The sequence below is a fragment of the Eleutherodactylus coqui genome, chromosome 11 (assembly GCF_035609145.1).
Source record: "Eleutherodactylus coqui strain aEleCoq1 chromosome 11, aEleCoq1.hap1, whole genome shotgun sequence".
Lineage (NCBI taxonomy): Eukaryota > Metazoa > Chordata > Amphibia > Anura > Eleutherodactylidae > Eleutherodactylus > Eleutherodactylus coqui.
The window spans coordinates 49,274,440-49,293,778 of NC_089847.1; the positions used below are offsets into that span (position 1 = coordinate 49,274,440).

The 19,339-nt window shown below is 43.0% G+C and overlaps 1 protein-coding gene across 2 annotated transcripts in view; it reads left to right on the forward strand.

Annotated features, from left to right (window-relative positions):
* The window catches only part of RBL2 (RB transcriptional corepressor like 2), a 48,831-nt gene extending 30,138 nt beyond the window's left edge, over positions 1–18,693 (forward strand). For both annotated transcript variants that reach the window (XM_066584039.1, XM_066584040.1), the window contains 12 exons: positions 1,515–1,618; positions 2,154–2,291; positions 4,139–4,300; positions 5,690–5,807; positions 5,920–6,159; positions 6,244–6,491; positions 7,349–7,525; positions 7,779–7,850; positions 9,950–10,049; positions 11,904–12,109; positions 13,860–14,027; positions 15,741–18,693. In XM_066584039.1, the coding sequence (XP_066440136.1) occupies positions 1,515–1,618; positions 2,154–2,291; positions 4,139–4,300; positions 5,690–5,807; positions 5,920–6,159; positions 6,244–6,491; positions 7,349–7,525; positions 7,779–7,850; positions 9,950–10,049; positions 11,904–12,109; positions 13,860–14,027; positions 15,741–15,920 (1,913 nt within the window). In that variant the 3' untranslated portion in view covers positions 15,921–18,693. The remainder of the gene's footprint in view (positions 1–1,514; positions 1,619–2,153; positions 2,292–4,138; positions 4,301–5,689; positions 5,808–5,919; positions 6,160–6,243; positions 6,492–7,348; positions 7,526–7,778; positions 7,851–9,949; positions 10,050–11,903; positions 12,110–13,859; positions 14,028–15,740) is intronic.
* Positions 18,694–19,339: the final 646 nt, after the last annotated feature.

Genomic DNA, 19,339 nt, shown 5'->3' on the forward strand with positions numbered 1-19,339 from the left:
CATGAACGCTGAGCCGGGAGCCTGCACCGTGGGAGGACCTGCTTACCTGACCGGCGTCTTGCGCATTCTCCTTCTGTCTCCCGGCCCGGCGATCATGTGACCGCCAGGTGCCACCTGACCCCAGCGGTCACATGATCGCCGAGCCGGGAGGCAGAAGGGAGAATGCAGAAGACGCCGGACAGGTAAGCAGGTCCCTCCCTGCACCCTCCTGAACTCTGTCAGTTCAGGAGGGTGCAGGGAAAATGTATTTTCTCACGCATTCTCCCCAGCTCCGATTTATTTGGAGCAGGGGAGAATGGGTGAGAAAAAAATAAATGAATTGGAAAGGGTTAAAAAAAAACTGGATGGAATAAACCAGTCCCTCTTCTTTTTTTTTTCATTGCACTCGTGGTCCATTCAGTTGGTCCGTTGAAAACAAGTGCACGCGAGCAGTTGTAAAGTAGAGCTACATTTCAGAGAAACAGAAAGAACTGACCCATTGAAAACTGATGGCTACTGACCCTTTTCCACAGGCTGACAGTCGGGTAAAGAACTGCACGAGCGCCAATGTCACCACTAAGGTCGTTAGTGCTTACGCAGTGCGTTCAGACTGGCAGACGTCACCCTGGGTCGCAGGTTTCAGCGCTTCACCTTCTACGTGGGGAACATTTGCACTGAACGACAAGCCTGCGATCCACCGATAGTTTTTCTGCTGACTGAGTTGGTGATAACGAATAGTAAATGATGTTTTTGCATTTACACTGGACAATTATCGCTCGATTTTCATTCATTTGACCGAATTGTGAGCGATAATCGTCCTGTGTAAATGGCCCATAACTGATGCAAAGTGACACTCATTATCTGTTAGCTTTTGTTAGAAAAATGTAATATTTTTCTAACAAAATGGTAAATCTGCCCCATTATTTCCAAAAAATGATCATCCTTTAGGCCTTATGTCCACGGGGAAAATCAGGCCCGCTACGGATTCTCCATGGAGAATCCGTAGCGGGTCCCTCCTGCCCCGCGGACATGAGGCATTAAAATAAGAATAAACTCGCCTGCTGTGGACGGTGCGGGTCTTCCTTTCTTCGCGGCCGGATCTTCTTACTTCGGCCCTGCAGATATGCTCGGCACGCTGGTTGCGTGCCGCGCGCATGCCCCGGGCACATTCGCCGGGCCGAAGAAAGAAGATCCGACCGCGAAGAAGGGAAGACCCGTACCGTCCAGAGCAGGTGAGTTTAATTCTGGTGCGGGTCTCCCACGGATCCGGACGGCTTCCATAGGCTTCAATAGAAGCCTGCAGGAGCCGTCCCCGCGGGAGACCCGAACTAAAATGGACCATGTCAGGATTTTTTCCTGCACGCGGGACCCGCGCCTGCAGGGAAAAATTACGTCCGCAGGTATTTAACTACCTGTGGGTGTCCAATGCATCCCTATGGGGCGCGGATCCGTGTGCGGGGAAAACGCTCTGGATTTTAATTCTTAATTTCCCCGTGGACATGAGGCCTTCTATATAAACTTCGTATATGTTCCAGATATTGCAAAGAAGTACTTTCGGCTAGCAGAGGCGCTGTACTATAAGGTTGTGGAATCTGTTGTCGGACGGGAAAAGAAACGACTTGGAGACGTGGATCTGTCTGTAAGTAAGCACAGAGTTAATGACCCTGACGGACCCATAACCCCTAATGACTTGTATGTTGAGAAAAATTGAATCTCCTTACTCAAAGGGGTTGTTTTACCACGGCGAACCATGTTTAGATGACCTAGTAGAGCATATGTATATCACAGAAAGGGGGTCCCTGCTTGGGATCCCCCTAGATGAGCCAGAACATGGAGATGCTGCAGTTCTGGCAAACCCCAACCCATCCATGCATTTCATAGACCGCCATTCATGGGAGTAAATAACATGTAATGCAGCATCTCTCCAGCAATGGCAGCTCCATGTGTGGTCAGATGCCACATCCTGTAACTGATGGCATATGGCAAACATATCAGCCTTTTTAACTGCTACATTTTATGTTCTGTTTTAGATGTTGGCCAATGCAAAAGTGATCTGTTTAGTGGCAACAGCATCCCACTATCCTTTATGGTGTATGGCCAGTGTTATGTCCATGTTTGTGGTTTTTCCACACGAGATCACAATTACTGATGTGCTGGCTGCCTTTTTTTTTCAGAATATACTGGAACAGGAGATCTTCCACAAGTCCCTGATAGCGTGCTGCCTGGAAGTTATCATCTTTTCATACAAACCACCCGGCACTTTCCCACAGATAATAGTCATGTTTGATTTGGCGCCCTACCATTTTTACAAGGTACGTATAGAAGATAAAGATCACATCATTGTATAATGAACTTCATGGAAAGTAACTAAGAGCCCTTGTATACGGGACGACTGTTGGGTGCAGAAGCGCTGACCTCTGTCCGAGTGATAATGGCTCCTGTGCTTTCACGTAGGTGAGCTGATCATTCAGTGAATGGAGGCAGTGCGGGCCAGAGATGGCTCCAGCCCCCACCTCCATTCACAGTAAATGGGCCGTTGCTTCTATAAAAATGATGGCCTTTTTACGCAGGCCAATCGTCGTCTGATTTTTATGCCTGCATGATCTGAACGACAAGCAAATTTCTCATTTGTCATTCAGATCCTGCCGGCATTTACACTGAACAATATATTCAGATTCCCACCATCCAGCCAGAACCTAAACAATATAATCGTTCAGTGTAAAAGGGCCTTAAGCGCCTAAACAATGCAGTTTTACGTATGCAGTTATCTGCAAGAATATAGCTTTAATTGTTTTTGTCCACAATTGCAGCAAAGCATGTCTCTTCTTATATGTAACCAATTCCACCACAGCCTTTGCCATAAGCTGAAATCCAAAGTTGGATCCCCTTAAAAAGTAAACTTTAGGCTACCTGTATAATCCAACCCTGTGCCCGGTTGGCATCCGCACATACCTGTATTTAATCTGTATGTTGATGGTCCCTGCTTTTCCTGGGCCATCGCTAGGCAATGATGTAGAATCCATGACCTTTCTGCAGTGTCAATTGTGTAAGGGCTGTAGGTCGGACAACTTCCATAGACTTCAATGGAAGCCGCCCGCGCAGAATCCGCGCAAAAATAGAACATGCTGCTATTTATTTATTCATTTTCCTCCATGAGCGGAAATTGCAACTGCTGTCCACTTGTGGTAGCGGGCATGCGAATGTTCTATTCTTGCTAATGGATGTGGAATGCAATGGATTGTCCCCATTTCAAATCCAGCCATGTGCAGCCGGCCTTATTAATTAATATATCGTAAAATATATTGTGGTAGCAATGAATTGAAAAGATCAGAGTCTCAATATAGCATGAACACGAGTGTAACAGATTAGACAAAACCGGTCTATGAGAGACGCTATCCTGCCTTGCTAATTATATAAAAGTATCAGGGTCATGACTGTAACACTTGCTGGAGATGGTGCGTGCTACCAGGCAGCAGTACACTGCAATGTACTGAAGATTCAGCAAGTGATTGGGTCCCTGCATAAACTGCGAGCATGTGTGATAACTGCCGCCAGATAAACGGAGCCTGACATAAGCATAGCAGGACGGACTACATGAGGCTCTGTGCTAACACACCAGCTCCCCCTTATTATATGTAGACTTCAACCTTTTTGCGCAATCCAGCGTTAATTAATGTCATATTATGCAGGTTTAGTATGGAAAAGATGGAGCTCACTCCATGAGCAGCAAGTGCTGGCTGTAAGGTGCTGTACAACAGTGGCCAGGATCAGAGAGAACTTCGATCCTGGTCGGTAACCCTTTAGATGCCACGGTCAAACTCAGCATGGCATCTAAAGGGCAGTATAGTCTGTCCTCTGAACAGCCATCTCCTCCCACCTTGGGCAACTAGATTGTGGGGTGCAATCAGGTTGATCACCAAAGCTTCTTGTTTCATAATTTCTCCTAAAATTTCCTTTAGAAGCACAGAATTTTAATATAAGCAACTTTAAACTGTCATCAAGCCTGGTTCATAGTATGGGAACTATAACTTGTTTGTTACAGTCGCCTTTCTGGGAGTGATGCATGCGGGATCTAGGAGATCCCTGATGATTGGGAAACCTGGTAAATGTATCTAGCTGTCGATTTTTAGATGTTGCCTTTTTATTTTTTACTCGCCAGGTAATTGAGCTTGTCATCAAGGCAGAAGATGGTTTATGTCGCGAAGTCGTAAAACACCTGAACCACATTGAAGAGCAGATTCTTGAGAGCATGGCCTGGACTCGTGACTCCCCTCTGTGGGACAAGATTAGAGACGAGAGCAAAGTTCCGTTATGTAAAGAGGTAACATTCTTGTACCAACTTCTTGGAGCCACTTGATGAGACCTCCTGGTGTTTAGTCAATATGAATAAAAACCAGACCTTGTTCTTTCATCTATTCACGCTCTGTAACATATGTCTTTGTCGACTAACACCCATGTGACCCCACTGCGGGGTGCTGATGGGTTGCTATGGCAGTCAAAGACCTAAAAATGCATCGCAAGCCTGCCGTCTAAAGAAGTCTATGAAAACCAGTGAGAGATGGGGTCTAATAGGCTGCCTGTCCGTATAAAACAGAAGTATTGCAGTGTACTATACAAGCAGTCACACGAGACAAAGAAAAAGTGAAAAAAGTTTTAATAACTTGTTTAAAGTGAATTTGTTGTCACAACATGACCCTTTGTTTAAATTAAGTTTCTATGTTAAATGTGTCTTCTACATTTTGGTTTATAGATAAAAAAAATCCTGATATGTTGGACTTTTCAAAAAAAGTGTGGCCATGGCTAGAACATATGAAACAATAAAAAAGACAAATAGAAGAATAATAAAATACAAATAAGTGATATCGCTGTGTTCATAGTAACCCATAGTACAAAACGAAACTATTTTATCCTGCCCTGTGGACACAATTTAAAGGGGAAAAAAAACAACAAAATGGCTTTTTTTTGTTTTGTTTTTATTTCATTTTTTGAAGAAAAGGTGAAAAAAAACTAAGGGATCAAAAGGTTGGCTGTACCTCAAGATGGAACCAGGAAGAACTGTCCTGGAAAAAACAAGCCCTGACAAAGTTATTGTGACAGACAAATATGTTATGGCTGTCTAAAATGATTGCAAATTTTTTAAAATGAAAAAATACTTTTATTGCACAAAAGTTGAAAAAAAACTACAAAAATAGAAGTTTGGTATAATCTTAATAATTATGATCCACATTATAGAGGGAATGCTTATGCCATAGTGCAAAATTAAATTTGTTAAAAAATTTGAAATTGCGGTGTGTGTTTTTTCATTCCTCCCATCAAGAGTTCACAATAGTCAATAGGAACCACCAAACAAACAAGCCTTGGTTTGACCTCATCACCAAAAAATAAAGCAATAAATCTCAGAATGTTACAATGAAAAACAAATCGCCGCATTATTTGGGTCTAAGCGGGCCGCGTCCTTTAAAAGGAGGGGAAAAAAAAACGGATAATCAATGTGTTTTTGGAAATGAAAACTTAACAGTCATGATTAGCTTGGACGCTGGTAGCAGCTGTAACGGGTGGGTGTTGGCTGTTAAAGACAGCAGACACCCACATTGTATGGAGCTGGATCGACCCCCTGATCCTGCTCCATACAAACTCTGAATCTCCATGACTCAATTGCACATCATGGAGCATTAAGGGGTTAATCTGTAGTTATATTTTTTTCTTCCAGGTAATGCACGAACATCATTTTGAAGCAGCTGATGGTAACAGCATAACAGCTTCATCCGCTCCTCTTACTCCAAAACGAGTCAGTGATCTCCGGGCAGATGCATCTAGTCTAGCAAAAAGTGCGTGAGCTTTATATTCCCTCTAGTAGAATAGAAAGTCTACAAATAATATATGTTTGTTAGTCTTTTGTTCTTGCAGCTCTTATTACATATGTACTTCACGCCTTTTTAGGTCTCTCCTCCTCCTCGCCTACCTTGTTTGACCGATATAGCTCACCTATAGCTGGCACAGCTCGCCGCCGTCTCTTCAATGACTCCGATAGCCCATCTGAAGAAGGGAGTCCAGCTCAAGCATCTCCACATTCCACTGCGGAATCCACTCCCTCCCCTGTTCCCGGGCAGACCCTAGTAACAATGGCGACTGCCACAGTGACTGCAAATAATGGCCAAACCCTCACTATCCCTGTACAAGGTGAGGCATACTGAAGGCTACGATATTTGTGGACATTAGACTTTCTTGTGTTGTGACCCTCTTCTTTTATTATCCTACTGCCAGGTATTGCTAATGAGAATGGAGGGATCACATTTTTTCCAGTACAAGTCAGTATGAGTGGACAACCCCGTGGGGTTTCTTCTAGTTCCATTCAGCCACTCACAGCTCAGGCACTTGCTGGCCCAATGAACACACAACAGATGCAGGTTGCAGGACAAGTACCCATTCCTAAGGCCCCAGCTTCTCCAGGAAAACAAAAGGTCAACAACAAATTAAAGAAAGTTGGTTCTCTGGTGCTTTTCTGCAGAAGGGTAAGAGCACTTACTTAAAGGGGGTGTCTAATTGTAAGCTATTGATAGCTTATCTTCAGGATAAGGTCAGCAATAGTAGATCAGCAGCGTTTTGCTGCCTGAATCCCCATAGACCAGCTGTTTGCCAGGCCATTGTGTGCGTACACTGAGCTGATTTTTTTTCAGGAAGCGACAGTTCTATTACAGGCAAAGTTCCAATTCACTTCAGTGGGAAATTTGCCTGATGTAGCAATCCTTAACCCGACTGTTATGGTAAAAGTCTATCTTCATGCAATAGATAAGTGACCGTCTAAAGTATCTGGAAGCTACTTATTCTTCTCTTCCCCTTGAAAACCCATGGAGAGCCAAGCATGCATCTATGTCTATAGTTAAAGGGTATTCCCAAGTTGGCTTTTTATCAGCTAACTGGAGGATAGGTGATAAAACTCTGATCAGTGGGGTCTCAGATCCCAGCCGAATGCTTGTACTCAGCTATTTCCATCAGCCCCATTGAAATGAACGGTCGGATGTCACTGTGGGAGGGGGCAGCGAGCCCTGCAGCGAAAAGAACAAGGATACATGTAACTCTCATTCTTGGGATCAGTGGGGTCTCAGCAGTCAAACCCTCACTGATTAGACTCATATCGGCTATCCTTTGGATAGGTGAAAAAAGTCAATTGTGCTACCACCCCCCTTTAAAGAGTTTGCCAGCATCTGCCTTGGTCTTCAAATATTCTAATATCTTACCAACTGTACATGTCTATGAAGATCAGAACTCCCTGAACTCTTCTAGGATTAGGACTATGTTCTAAAATATGTGGGCACCTTTTTATATAGTGTGTAGTAGATTTTGAGGTGTTCCTGTTCTTCTTCATAAGGTTTATCATCTAGCCAGTGTTCGCCTTCGTGATCTCTGTCACAAGCTGGATATTACGGATGAACTTCGGAAAAAGATCTGGACTTGCTTTGAGTTTTCACTGGTGCATTTTCCAGACCTGATGAAGGACCGACATCTGGACCAGCTTTTGATGTGCGCAGTGTATGTGATGGCCAAGGTGAGGATATTCCTTAAATATCCAAAACACGGAATAGGAAAGCGTAGCTTTAATAAGTGAGAGAATTTTTTTCTGTGAAAATGAATTGCCACATACTCTTTCTTGTCGGGCTTTAGTTCCTCCTATTGTATAAATTATTTTTCTTCTGGTCATGAAAATCTACAATCTTACAAGGACTTCCACGTGGGCTTGGGAATGTGGTATAAAGCATGAAGGATAAAAAAGATACGGTAACCTTTTTTTTTTTTATCAGGTGACAAGAGAAGACACGTCATTCCACAACATCATGAGATGCTATCGCACACAACCTCATGCCAAGAGTCATGTAAGTACAATGCCGCAGACAGGCTTGAAAGAATAGAAGTAAGAGGTCAGTGGGTTGTACATGCAGTAGAAGATCTATGTGAGAGGTCTGACTCCTCTAAACTTTGGGAAATTTAGAAACCATACTTTATTAATGCATGTTAAAATTAAAAAAAAAATAACCCACACTGTTCCTCTAAGCAGTAACAGTGGGGTGATGGCTTATCTGTATTTTTAATATGCATTAATAATATTTTTTTATTTTCCAATCTTTGGATGAGCCAATACCTATTAAACATTTCTTTAGTATCTGCAGTTGGCCAAACGCTGCCCATGCTCTACCAATACTAGTTTGAAACTTGTTGGTGAGTTGGATTGCTTTTATGCTAATCGTTATACATGCAATTCAAGTGCCTGTCACCCTCACAAGATTGGGAGATCCCCTTTTTTTAAAAAAATTAGTTTTTTTTTTTGTTTTAAGTCCCACTAGAAGACTTGACAATACAATTGTTTGCGCACTAATACACTGCAATACTTCACATTGTACTGTTTTATGCCTGTCAGTGGGTTACTATGGGTTACACTGGCAGGCAGCCTATTAGATCTTGCCTTTCACAAGGTCTTATGAGCTCTCTGGCATGACAGACATGGGAGTTTCTGTTATGCTCCCATGGCAAACCACCGACACTCTGTGATCACATTGACTGGGCTCCAATGGACTTAAGGGAACCTCCTCCCTTTCCAAAATCGCTTGGGTACTGTGTCTGTATTGATTGCACATCTGAGGGTTAAATTGCTGTGATCAGAGTTCACTCCATCCCTGGCCATTGGAGCAGGGTGTCAGCTGTATCTTGACCCCCCTGTGTGGGCACGGCTCCTGAGCCTGCAGCATTCTTGTACTGTAATTGTGTGGCACAAGAACTACCTGTGCCCAATGCTGTAGTATTATAGTGCTGTATGGGAAGAGGTTAAAACCTATTACAAAGTTTTTTTTTTCATTTTTCATATTGCATGTGTTGGGACAATGAAAAAAAGAGTCAAACTTGGTCCTTAACCCCTTAATGACATGGCCTATTTTGGCGTTGAGGACCAAGCGATTTTTTTTTTTTTTTTTTGGTTTTTTTCCATCTCCATTTTTCAAAAGCCATAACATTTTTATTTTTCCGTCAACGCGGCCTTATAAGGGCTTGTTTTTTGCGTGGCGAGCTGTAGTTTTTATTGGTACCATTTTGGGGAATGTACAGCTTTTTTGATCACTTTTATTGCATTTTTTTGTGAGGCAAAATGCTAAAAATTAGCATTTTGCCTCTGTTTTTTAGCGTTTTTTTTAAACGCTTTGTCGTACAAAATAAAAAGCGTGTTAAACATTTTGTACACGTCGTTACGGACGCGTCATTACCCAATATGTGGGGTTTTAATTTTTGTTCCCTTTTTTTATGCTAATATTAGAAAAAGCATAAAAAAGGGTGTTTTTTACATTTTTTTTTTTACATTTTTCTTTTTTTTACACCTTTTCTTTTCTTTTTTTTTTACACTATTTGAGTCCCTCTGAGGGACTTGCAGCACTATGCCTATGATCGCTGTCATAAGGCATAGCAGAGCTACTGCTCTGCCATGCCTTATCGCTTGTACAGCGATTATAGGCACAGGCAATACAGGACGCCTGTTTCTGGCGTCCTGTTGCCATGGTGACAGGCCGGGCGAGAGCCGGCTGGAGACAGAGGGAGCGCGATCCCTCTGTGAACTCTTTCCCTGCCACGATCTAGTTAGATCGCGGCAGGGAAGGGGTTAACAGCGGGGGGGGGGGGGCGCATCTCCGATGCCCCTCCGCTGTTGCTGCGGGACGCCGGCTGTGACTGACAGCCGACTCCCGCTGCGGGATAGCGCAGGATCTTATGTGATCTCGCGCTATCCCCAGGACGTACCGGTACGTCCTGTTGCGGTAAGTACCAGGCTCCCAGGACGTAGCGGTACGTCCTGGAGCGGGAAGGGGTTAAGGTGATTATAGCCTTTAACATAAATTCATCATACGTCATGCCCGCAGAATCGGAGGGCAATAGTAACCTTTTTATTTATTTTTTAATACAAAGAAATAGCTCATTTTTTTTATGTCCCACACAGGTGTATAGAAGTGTTCTTATAAGATCAAGGAGAAGGCAGCAGTCTGGTGGCAGTGACCATGCACCGTCGGGCTCCCCCACCGAAACCAATAAGGACCTGGGTAAGCACTCGCTCTTTACTCCTAAACACAGTTATGAATGTGATTAATCTGTGAGCCGTTCAGGTTGCCCCACAATAGCAAGCAGGCCGTTCCCATAGACTACTGCGTCGACCAGGATCCATTAGTACGTGACAGTCAACGTTCTAATGCAAGGACCACGATCAAAGATACAGTAAATGAGGTCTAATCCACCAGTGGTGTTCTAATGATTTACCAACCATAGCCATTATTACAGAGAAAACATAATATCCCCAAATGTAAGATTATTGGGGACACTTTGTGTTTAAAAAATAAATAAATAAATAAATCTCAAAATGCTAAACAATTTAAAACCATCGAAAAGAAAACAAAATGGAACCAGAACATCCCCAAAACTATACCTGCCATGTGTTTGAGTGTGCCGTAAATGGGAATTTTAAGACCTTTTGTGCAACTTTATGTAACAAAATTTTAATAGTAAAAATGTGAAAAATAAATAAAGTCCCATGTAACATCAAAAAAAGTATACAGGGGTTTATCAAAACAATGGAAACGCCATATAATGCTTATCCAGTTGTTTCCATTATTCTGATAGTTAAACCATTTTAGTAATAAAGGTTGCTAATTGGGGCTGCTCTTAAACAGGATAGAATATCCCAGTACTGAAGTAGTTAATGGTGTCTTGTACTTTTACAGGATTTTTATTAACCTTACACCCCCCATAGGGTCTTTGGGGCCAATATTGTTTATATTGCTGTTGCTACTTACACACACGCCCAAATGCAGAGGGTCCACAGAACTCTATGTAAAGAGGCCCCGCACGTCCATAGTGGGACAGAACGTAAATAATTCCTGCAGATTTTATGTGCGTGTCTTTCATGTGCAGATGTGTAGTCATCACACAGCCCGTGCCACTACTCACATACTGGAACACAAGCATCCAATAGGGAGCAGCAAAACTGTTCAATTTACAAACCGGATTAAAGGGGTTGTGCCAAGAGAGAAAGGTATCCCTTATTCTGTGGATGGAGAATAGCTTTCTGATTGGTTGTGGTCCAACTGCTGGGAACCCACCAATCCCGAGGACATAGGTCCCCGCATGAATGGAGCAGCAGTTATGCATGCACATTGTTGCCCTATTCATTTCAATTGGGGCGCTAGAGAAGGCCAAGTTCAAGTGATTGGTGCTGCGTTCATATAGGGACCCTCTTGGGATCAGTGATGGTTCCAGTGGTTGGACCGCAGCCAATCAGAAAGTTATCCTCCATCTTGTGGATAAGGGATAAGTTTCTGTCCTGGCACAACCTCTTTAAGGCTAAGTTCACATCGCGTTAGAGTCCTAAGTTTGCTGTATATGTTTGGAAACATTCTGGCATTTATGTCAAACTTATCCGTAGGACCGTATTCACCTGGCTGATGTCAATAGATGCAGCTATTCTATACAGATGCATCCAGTCAAAAACCATATTCTGCTATTAGGGCTTCCATTAGAGGCTTGGAAAGTTGACGGAAAGCTCTAGAGTGATGTGAACACGATAACTCAGCCCAAGGTATTAACTGTGAAGTCCCACGCAGTGATTTGTTACCGGAACTTCTGCGACTGTTCCTTTCATCTGAATGGGGTTTGCAGAAATCTGTGTGCTTGCTGCTGGAACAACCCAATTTACATGAATGAAATGGATGTTTAGTTGCAGAAGTTTCTGTCGCAAGTGAATTTGCCTTTTTGAATTGAACCGTGAAGGCAGCCAAGAGATGTGGAGCTACTGGCCCTAACTCGGATATCATCATCCATGTATTGAGAACTTCTGCTATTTAGAGAAAACTCTTTATGCCTAAGCATCTCAGCAGGTTTCTGTGTCAAATTTTGTTTTCCAGGAAGCAGAGAGCCCAGTCCAGTAATGCGATCTAGTAGTACTCTGCCTGTACCCCAGCCCAACAGTGCTCCCCCTACTCCGACACGAATAACTGGAGCCAGCAGTGACATGGAGGAGGAGGAAAGAGGAGACCTTGTTCACTTTTACAACAACATCTATATTGGAAATATGAAAAGCTTTGCCCTGAAATACTCGCAAGCAAATGCGGTAAATGTCCTTTCAGATGATTTCTGTTAGTACAGTGAGCATAGTTTAACAAGTACCTGCACATAACCCGACGCACAGAGAGCCCAGTCAGTATATCTAGTGAGCACGCTGTGAGGGATGAAGCCGTCTGTGGAATAGAACAGCTTCCCTTCACAGCACCCGGGAATGGCGGCTGCCTATGAGTGTGGAGAGTAGCACAACACATGGAAGGGGAGGACAGAGTGCGGCAAGGCGTTATTGACAAATAATCTATCCAATAAACACCCACATATACAGTTATACACAACAGTACAGTAGTGCCTGCATCTGTTCTATATCTGCATGCAGCGCTTTCTGCTATTATACAAATAGGTGAAGACTGAGTTCTCAGTGATGTTTTCACCTATAGGGTTGTTTTTAAGAAAAACATGCAGAATAGTCCGATTTGCAAAAATGCTTAGAATTGCATATTTTGTACATTTAAAAAAGGGCAGATACTCTATAACAGGGGTCCCCAACTCCAGTCCTCAGGGACCACCAACAGGTCTTGTTTTCAGGATATCCTATGGTAAGAACACCTGTGGCAATGTCTGAGGCACTGATGATAATTACATCACCTGTGCAATACTGAGGAAATCCTGAAAACATGACCTGTTGGTGGTCCCTGAGGACTGGAGTTGGGGAACACTACTCTATAAAGTGTAAACCTGTCACGTCTTTCTGCCACGTCCACAGCTTAAACCAATAGAAGTGCTTGCAGATAGATTGCCAAGTTGCAAAAACACTTTCAAAAATGTACTCCTACTCGGCAACCAAACTGCCTAAACAGAGATTTCCTATTCTAATTTTGTAAAGGGAATTTATACCAGGGCATCACTGGTCATTTCAGCCCTTGAGACATGGCACAGGAGGGAGTTTGTCAGGAGCGTTGCTCTCTCCTGCTGCATAGGCCATTATTTGGTTGCAGCAACATCTGGTTTAGAAACATGAAAAGACTCCCCATTTGCCTATTTTATTTTATATTTGGTGCAAGAAATGGACAAAATATAATATTTGTAATTTTTAACATGGCTGAGGTTGGCTCATTGTGCTGGCCGGTAGGGCCTTGGTAGAAAAAGGTTTAAGATGCCCTGCTCTAGACAATTCTTCCTCATTTTGTAAGTCCCTGTAACACCATCTTATTGCTGGAGATTTTCAGCGGGCTTCTGTAAAAATCTTTTAAATAAAAGCCAGTCCTGTGATCAGATGATTGTAGCAGGTCTTATCTAACCCCTGGCAATCATCTGCTATCACCAGGGAAAGCTCAAGTGGCAACACAAGTGTAGTATTACATGCTGACCATTCAAATGAATGGGTGACAACAAAATGTATGGACTGGAGGTCCTGCTTGGTGGTTCAACATTTTTAATGTCACAATATGCAGAGGATATACAAAAAAACATCCCCTTCTAAGAAGGAACATAATTCTACATCCACAGGCTGCTTTTAATAGACTCTATGGTTATGTTACTGGAGCAATCAAAAATTGTTCACGGCAACTAAATAGTTGGCGTTCCCAACTTCTCTACGTTGGCTATTAATGTAACAATATAGCAAAAGAGAAAAAAATTGCATTTGTATAGATTATTTCCATTGGTTGGTTGACATACCAATGTAGTGGAGCTGTATGCTGCTAATACAGCATCTAAAAAATGCAGGCGGACATATTCTATTTTGTTTTCAGTGCAGCAGTTGTACAAATACTCAGCTTCTTGCTTGTTTTGTATTGCAGAGTGAAGCTACTCCGCTCTCCCCTTATCCATCTATGCGGATCTTGTCTCCTCGGCGTGTGAAATTGTCCCACAGCCACCCGATCTTCATCTATCCTCACAATGAGGACTCGGCTACCTTATCTCCTCGAGAAAAGATTTCCTACTATTTTAACCTGAGCCCTGCAAAGGTGAGTCAGAGAGATAGATATAATTAATATCATATATACTCTTATATGCACATAAAGACCCCCCCCCCCCCCCACATAGATCTGTAGGGCTCAAGGGAGAGATATACCAGCCTTTACTCTGATAATTACCAAAAGTAACCTAAGAGCTTGTATTCTATTAGATGGAGGGCAGATTGTAAAAGCTGCAGTGAAGCCACAGGAAATCAGACCTGCTCCCTTTAAAGAAGACCTGCACTTTTCAGATGATTTTTCAGAATAAGCTGCCATGTTTGTTTATAAGGCCATTATATGACTTGCATGCTGCAGTTATCACCAATTTTCCACTCTGCAGGATGTAGCTCTAATTCTCAGTCTTCCATGTGCTGGAGGGTAGAAACTAGCTGCTATGTTTTCTATACACCGCACATAGAGAAAACTGCGGCTTCTGTTCCCTAACACCGTGCAACACACGCACAGAAATAACCGCATCGTGGAGGACATTAGAGAAGTACTGAACGGTGTAGATGTGATTCCAGTAGCACTTAGTATTTGCTGCAGAGAGAGACTCGCGTGGATGTGTTACCGCAACTGCATCCTCTATCCCCTCACTTCTCCATAGATTTCTATGGGCAGATTGAAGCAATAACACTTCGACTTCTTGTAATCTGACTTGATGTAACTGTTACTAGAGACAGACTTGATTGTACAAAAGGCAGTGGAGAGCAAGTTCAAAGGAAGGGAGACCCCTAGTGGCCAGCACTTTAGAGAAAAAAATACAGCACAAAAATGCCATTTTGGCTAAATTAAGTAATTTTACTATTTGCTAGGTATTACATTGGCTGTTAGAATAACACAAGTTGCCTCAAAGTGCACTGACCAATTTACATATGTTCGTCTTCTACGTTGCTTATCTATAGGAGGAAAAAAATATTAGTCAGGTTAAAGTTCAGTTTGTCGGAACCTTTATGCCCCAATTTCTGCAACCAGGAGAAACTTGTACTGTACTCCTTAGACCTGACATTGTCAGGCTGGATGAGCCCACAAAAATGTAATTCCTATGGCCAACTTCACCCCGTCAGGCATCCTGGAGGTTCACATTTAATAGTCTAGTAATGTAGCATGCATTTGAGTTTGAGGCTCTTGCATAATTGGGGGCTGATATTGCTGGTTACTTAAAGGGGTATCCCGAAAATAAAATTTATGGCCGTAGGGTCTTACCATAGGTGATGAAGGTCTGAGATCCCCATTGATCCTAAGCATGGAGGTCCTGTGACCTCCTCTCCTCCTCACTGTGGGCCCATTGTACCGCCTGCAGTAACGTGGAGATTGAATGAAGCGACAATTGAACAGGTGCAGGACCACTGCGATCATTTCAGTAGGACTGTCAGAAATACCAGAGTACAAGCACTTGGCGGTCTCCGGCAGTCCCATTGAAGATGAATGCATAGGCACTGCGCATGCTCAACTGCTGCTCCATTCAATCTCCTCAGGTAGGTGCAGTGAGGAGGAGAGGGGGGGACAATGGTAGAGACCCCTACTCATCAGTCCTTTTTTTTTTTTTTTCATTACATTGGTTTTACAATTTTTGTTACTCGGCTTAACTTCAGATGCCGCTTATCAATGCCATTTTATTAAAATGCAAAAGGGGCAAATACCCTTAGAAAAAAGCTAAATTCTGAAGTACCGTCTTAAAACCTTGCCTTTGTTAAATCTGCCATTGACTTTAACCAACAGAAATTGCAAGAGATCAACAGCATGGTCAGAACAGGAGAAACGCCAACCAAGAAACGGGGGATCCTCTTGGAAGAAGGAAGTGAATCTCCAGCAAAGCGGATATGCCAAGAAAACCACAATGTCCTCTATAGAAAACTGCAAGATGTGGCTAATGACAGAGGCACTTTCTGTACAAGCTAGATGGTTGGATTCTCCCAGCTTTAGAATATAACAGATCTTAATATATATAATAATTCTGTAACATTATGTAAGTAGAGACACCCGATTGTGGAGTGTGCCCTGTAGCATCTCCAATCGGAGTTATATGTGACCGTAACCCTGCCTGTAGGTTGGACTAGAAACATCTTGTACAGGACAGAGCCCTGCTAACTTAGATTCAAAAGTCTTACAGATAGTTGATGCCACCAGCTGAAGCAATAATGCACACGACTGTAGTGTTGGGGTTCACTTAGGGCTCTTAACAAATCTTATTCCACCCTATAGATGGACAAATCTGTAACGTCTTCATACACAATCTTAGTATGGTCACCATCTATCAATCTAAGGTCCTATGTCTGCAATGCACTCTAGAATATGGTAGTAAGCTAGTTGGTAATTTATCTGGCCTCCCTGATGGGCATCCATGCCGTCATGGACATTAGAGCAGACATGCTGCAGTATCCAGGGTTTCACTATAGACTTAGTACAGCAGAACCTCTAGGCCAGCACAGAAGGAACATACGGCTAAGCAGTCTATATGCTGCTGTATGGTGCCTCTGTTTGGCACAGCAGTATAGGAAAATTCTCCCAAGTTGGCAGTGTGAGACACTGTATTATGGCTTGGCACCCTAAGACCCGGTTCTATCTCACAGAGATCCGATCATTACAACATGGCTTAAACTTCCAATGTACTCTTTAAAGGTCCCAGGAAATAAAGTTACCTCCTAGGGAATAGGTATCTGACTGGTGGGGGTCTGACCGCTGGAACTCCCACCAAATCATGGGAATGGGAGTCCTGAGTTCCCTCATGAGTGGAGCATCAGCCAAGCATGCTCACTGCCAGTTCATTTATCTCTATGGGACTGATGAAGAGAAAAAAAAGCCCAGTGCTCGGCTACCTCTGGCAGTGGACGGGATACATATTCTTATTCTACCTATAGAAGACAGAACCACTCGGCTTTATGCAGCAGTCCTTGTAAACTATTGATCGCCCCTCCGTACGGTCCTGCCTATACTCGTTGCGTTCTTTTCAGTAGCAGCTGTGTGTTTCTACTTTTTTTTTTTTTTTCTCTTTAACCAACTATTTATGTTTAAATATGGGAGAGGAGTAAGGATTCTTAGGGTAAATGGCGAAGTGGCTATTGTAGAGCGAGGTGCCATTACCCTGTGCTAGGGATAACTGGGCAACATTAACCTTTTAAGATGTGTAAAGCCTGGCCAAACTATGCTCTATAAAATCATTGTGGATGTCGCAAGCAACAATCTGCCCGGCAGAGATGTTCTCTGAGACTTTTTAGTTAAGACACATGATGTTTTACATGAGTGCACTGGCTTACTGAGCAGACTTGTGGTGCTTTCAAGCCTAACTGCACCCTACTACATCGGCAGTAAAAATGTTTTTATTGGGCTAATAAATGAAGTTAAAGGGAGGGGGTTTCCACAAATTAAAATTGGTTCACGACCACTTTTTCATTTCTGGTTGTTGCTTACCAGACCATGGGACTGCTGCAGCCAATAGAAGGTCAGGGGCCAGTGATGGGCTGCAGCAGCCAGGAAGGATGGAGCGGTTGTGAAACTATTTTAAGTCGTGGGAAAACCCTTTTACGTTCAATCAAGTGCTCACACTTTGTAATCCTTATTATCTAAAGTCATGTCAAAAAGTTAGGTCACCCAATGCAAAGTGTTTTTATTGCTTAACATGTGGATTCCTCTAGATTTGGCAGATCTGCCATGGAAAAAGTATGTACTGCTACCTGCTATTTGGCAGAAACCACTACAAGCAGCAGGCGATAATTGAGAGTTTTCTTGCATGCACAGCCTGTTTCAGCGGCCATACTATGTGTGCAGAATCTTCAGTGTATCCTATAAGATGCAGCTTCACACCGCTCTGCCTGCCTCCTGCTTGTAAGAGAACCCTATGGAGAGCAGGAGGCAGCAGAGCAGTGTGAAGCTGAATGACACTGGGACTGCAGTGAGTTATGGGAGAGCAGGTCAACCATCTGTTGCTACCTCTGATAGCACTTAGAGCAGAGTGAATGCGTCACCTTGCTCTAAGTCCACTCGATAGTCTATATTTTAAGATGATGTAGCAGAACAGAAAAAAAAAAATTCCAAAGACACCTTCCATAGCGTGTCCTTCCTTTCTCACATGACTGGGTGCAGTTACAAAGTGATGGCATGCACTGCTAAGGCCTCATGTCCACTAGCTAAATGGAATTGCGGATTCCGCAGCGGATTTTGCCCATAGGGAATCATTGGCCATCTGCGGTCCATTAAATTGATTTTTGCACCCGCGGATGGCATTTTAAAAGAATTGCGTTTTTCACGCGCAGGAGAAAAAACGCGGCATGCTCCATTGTGCGAGGATCGGCAACATTGCTATCACATTGATAGCAATGTGTGCGGATAGCTGCATGCAAAAAAAATACCATTTGAAGGAAATCCGCGGCAGATTCTGCACAGATTGTTTTTTTTTTTCTAGTGGACATGAGGCCTAAACCTTTGTCGGTGCTGGAGAACACCTCATATAAAAGTTTTATTAAGGTATAAATTATTTTATTTATTTTAATATCGGCCGCTCCTGTGTGGCTTATAAGTGATTGATCAGTTCTAAATGAAAAATAATGGTAATTACATATAATCCTAAACAGATGGTGGAAATTACACTTTTATGTACATAATGTTTTAAGATGTTGCTGTATTAACCCTGTGGTTGTACAAGACTGCTTGTTAATGAATAACCCGTTGTACAGAATTCTATGGTCTGCTTCATTCCTGTTTTGTTCCAAAGCAAAATAATCTACAGCAGCACATTTAAGGATAGGATAACCCTATTCTTAAGAGAGGATGATGGGAGTCATAGGGTGCAGTGGGGGTCTCAGTGTTTGGACCCCGTCGATGCTCTCATGTGTATTGCGTGTCATATGAAATAATTTTGTGCTCCAGCGTTCTGGTATCCTGGTGTATTGTAACAGATTTACTGTATTTATACTTTAAATGGCGTTATGGGGACCTTTCACAGCGGTGGGGTAGTTCCACAACTTTCAGCATAATTTGCCTTTGTGCAAACATTGAAACCAAAATCTGTAGGATGCGAAATTGGAAATGGCTTACATCTGCCAGCAATTCTGGATTTCTACAGTGGCAAATCCTACTGAATGTTGCAGAACAATCCCATTCCATGTGAAAGATTCCTAAGGCATCCCCCTTAGAGCATTAGTGTATATTCATATAGTCAAGCTGCAGTCATTCACCCCTGCGTGCGGGCATGGTTGGTGACTTTCACCGGTTTAACCCTCACCCTAAATCAGGGTTCCTTAGTTCCAGTCCTCACATTCCCCAATAGGAGAATATTTGAGGATGTCCTATGGAGAAGGCACCTTAATTTTTGAGGCATTGAT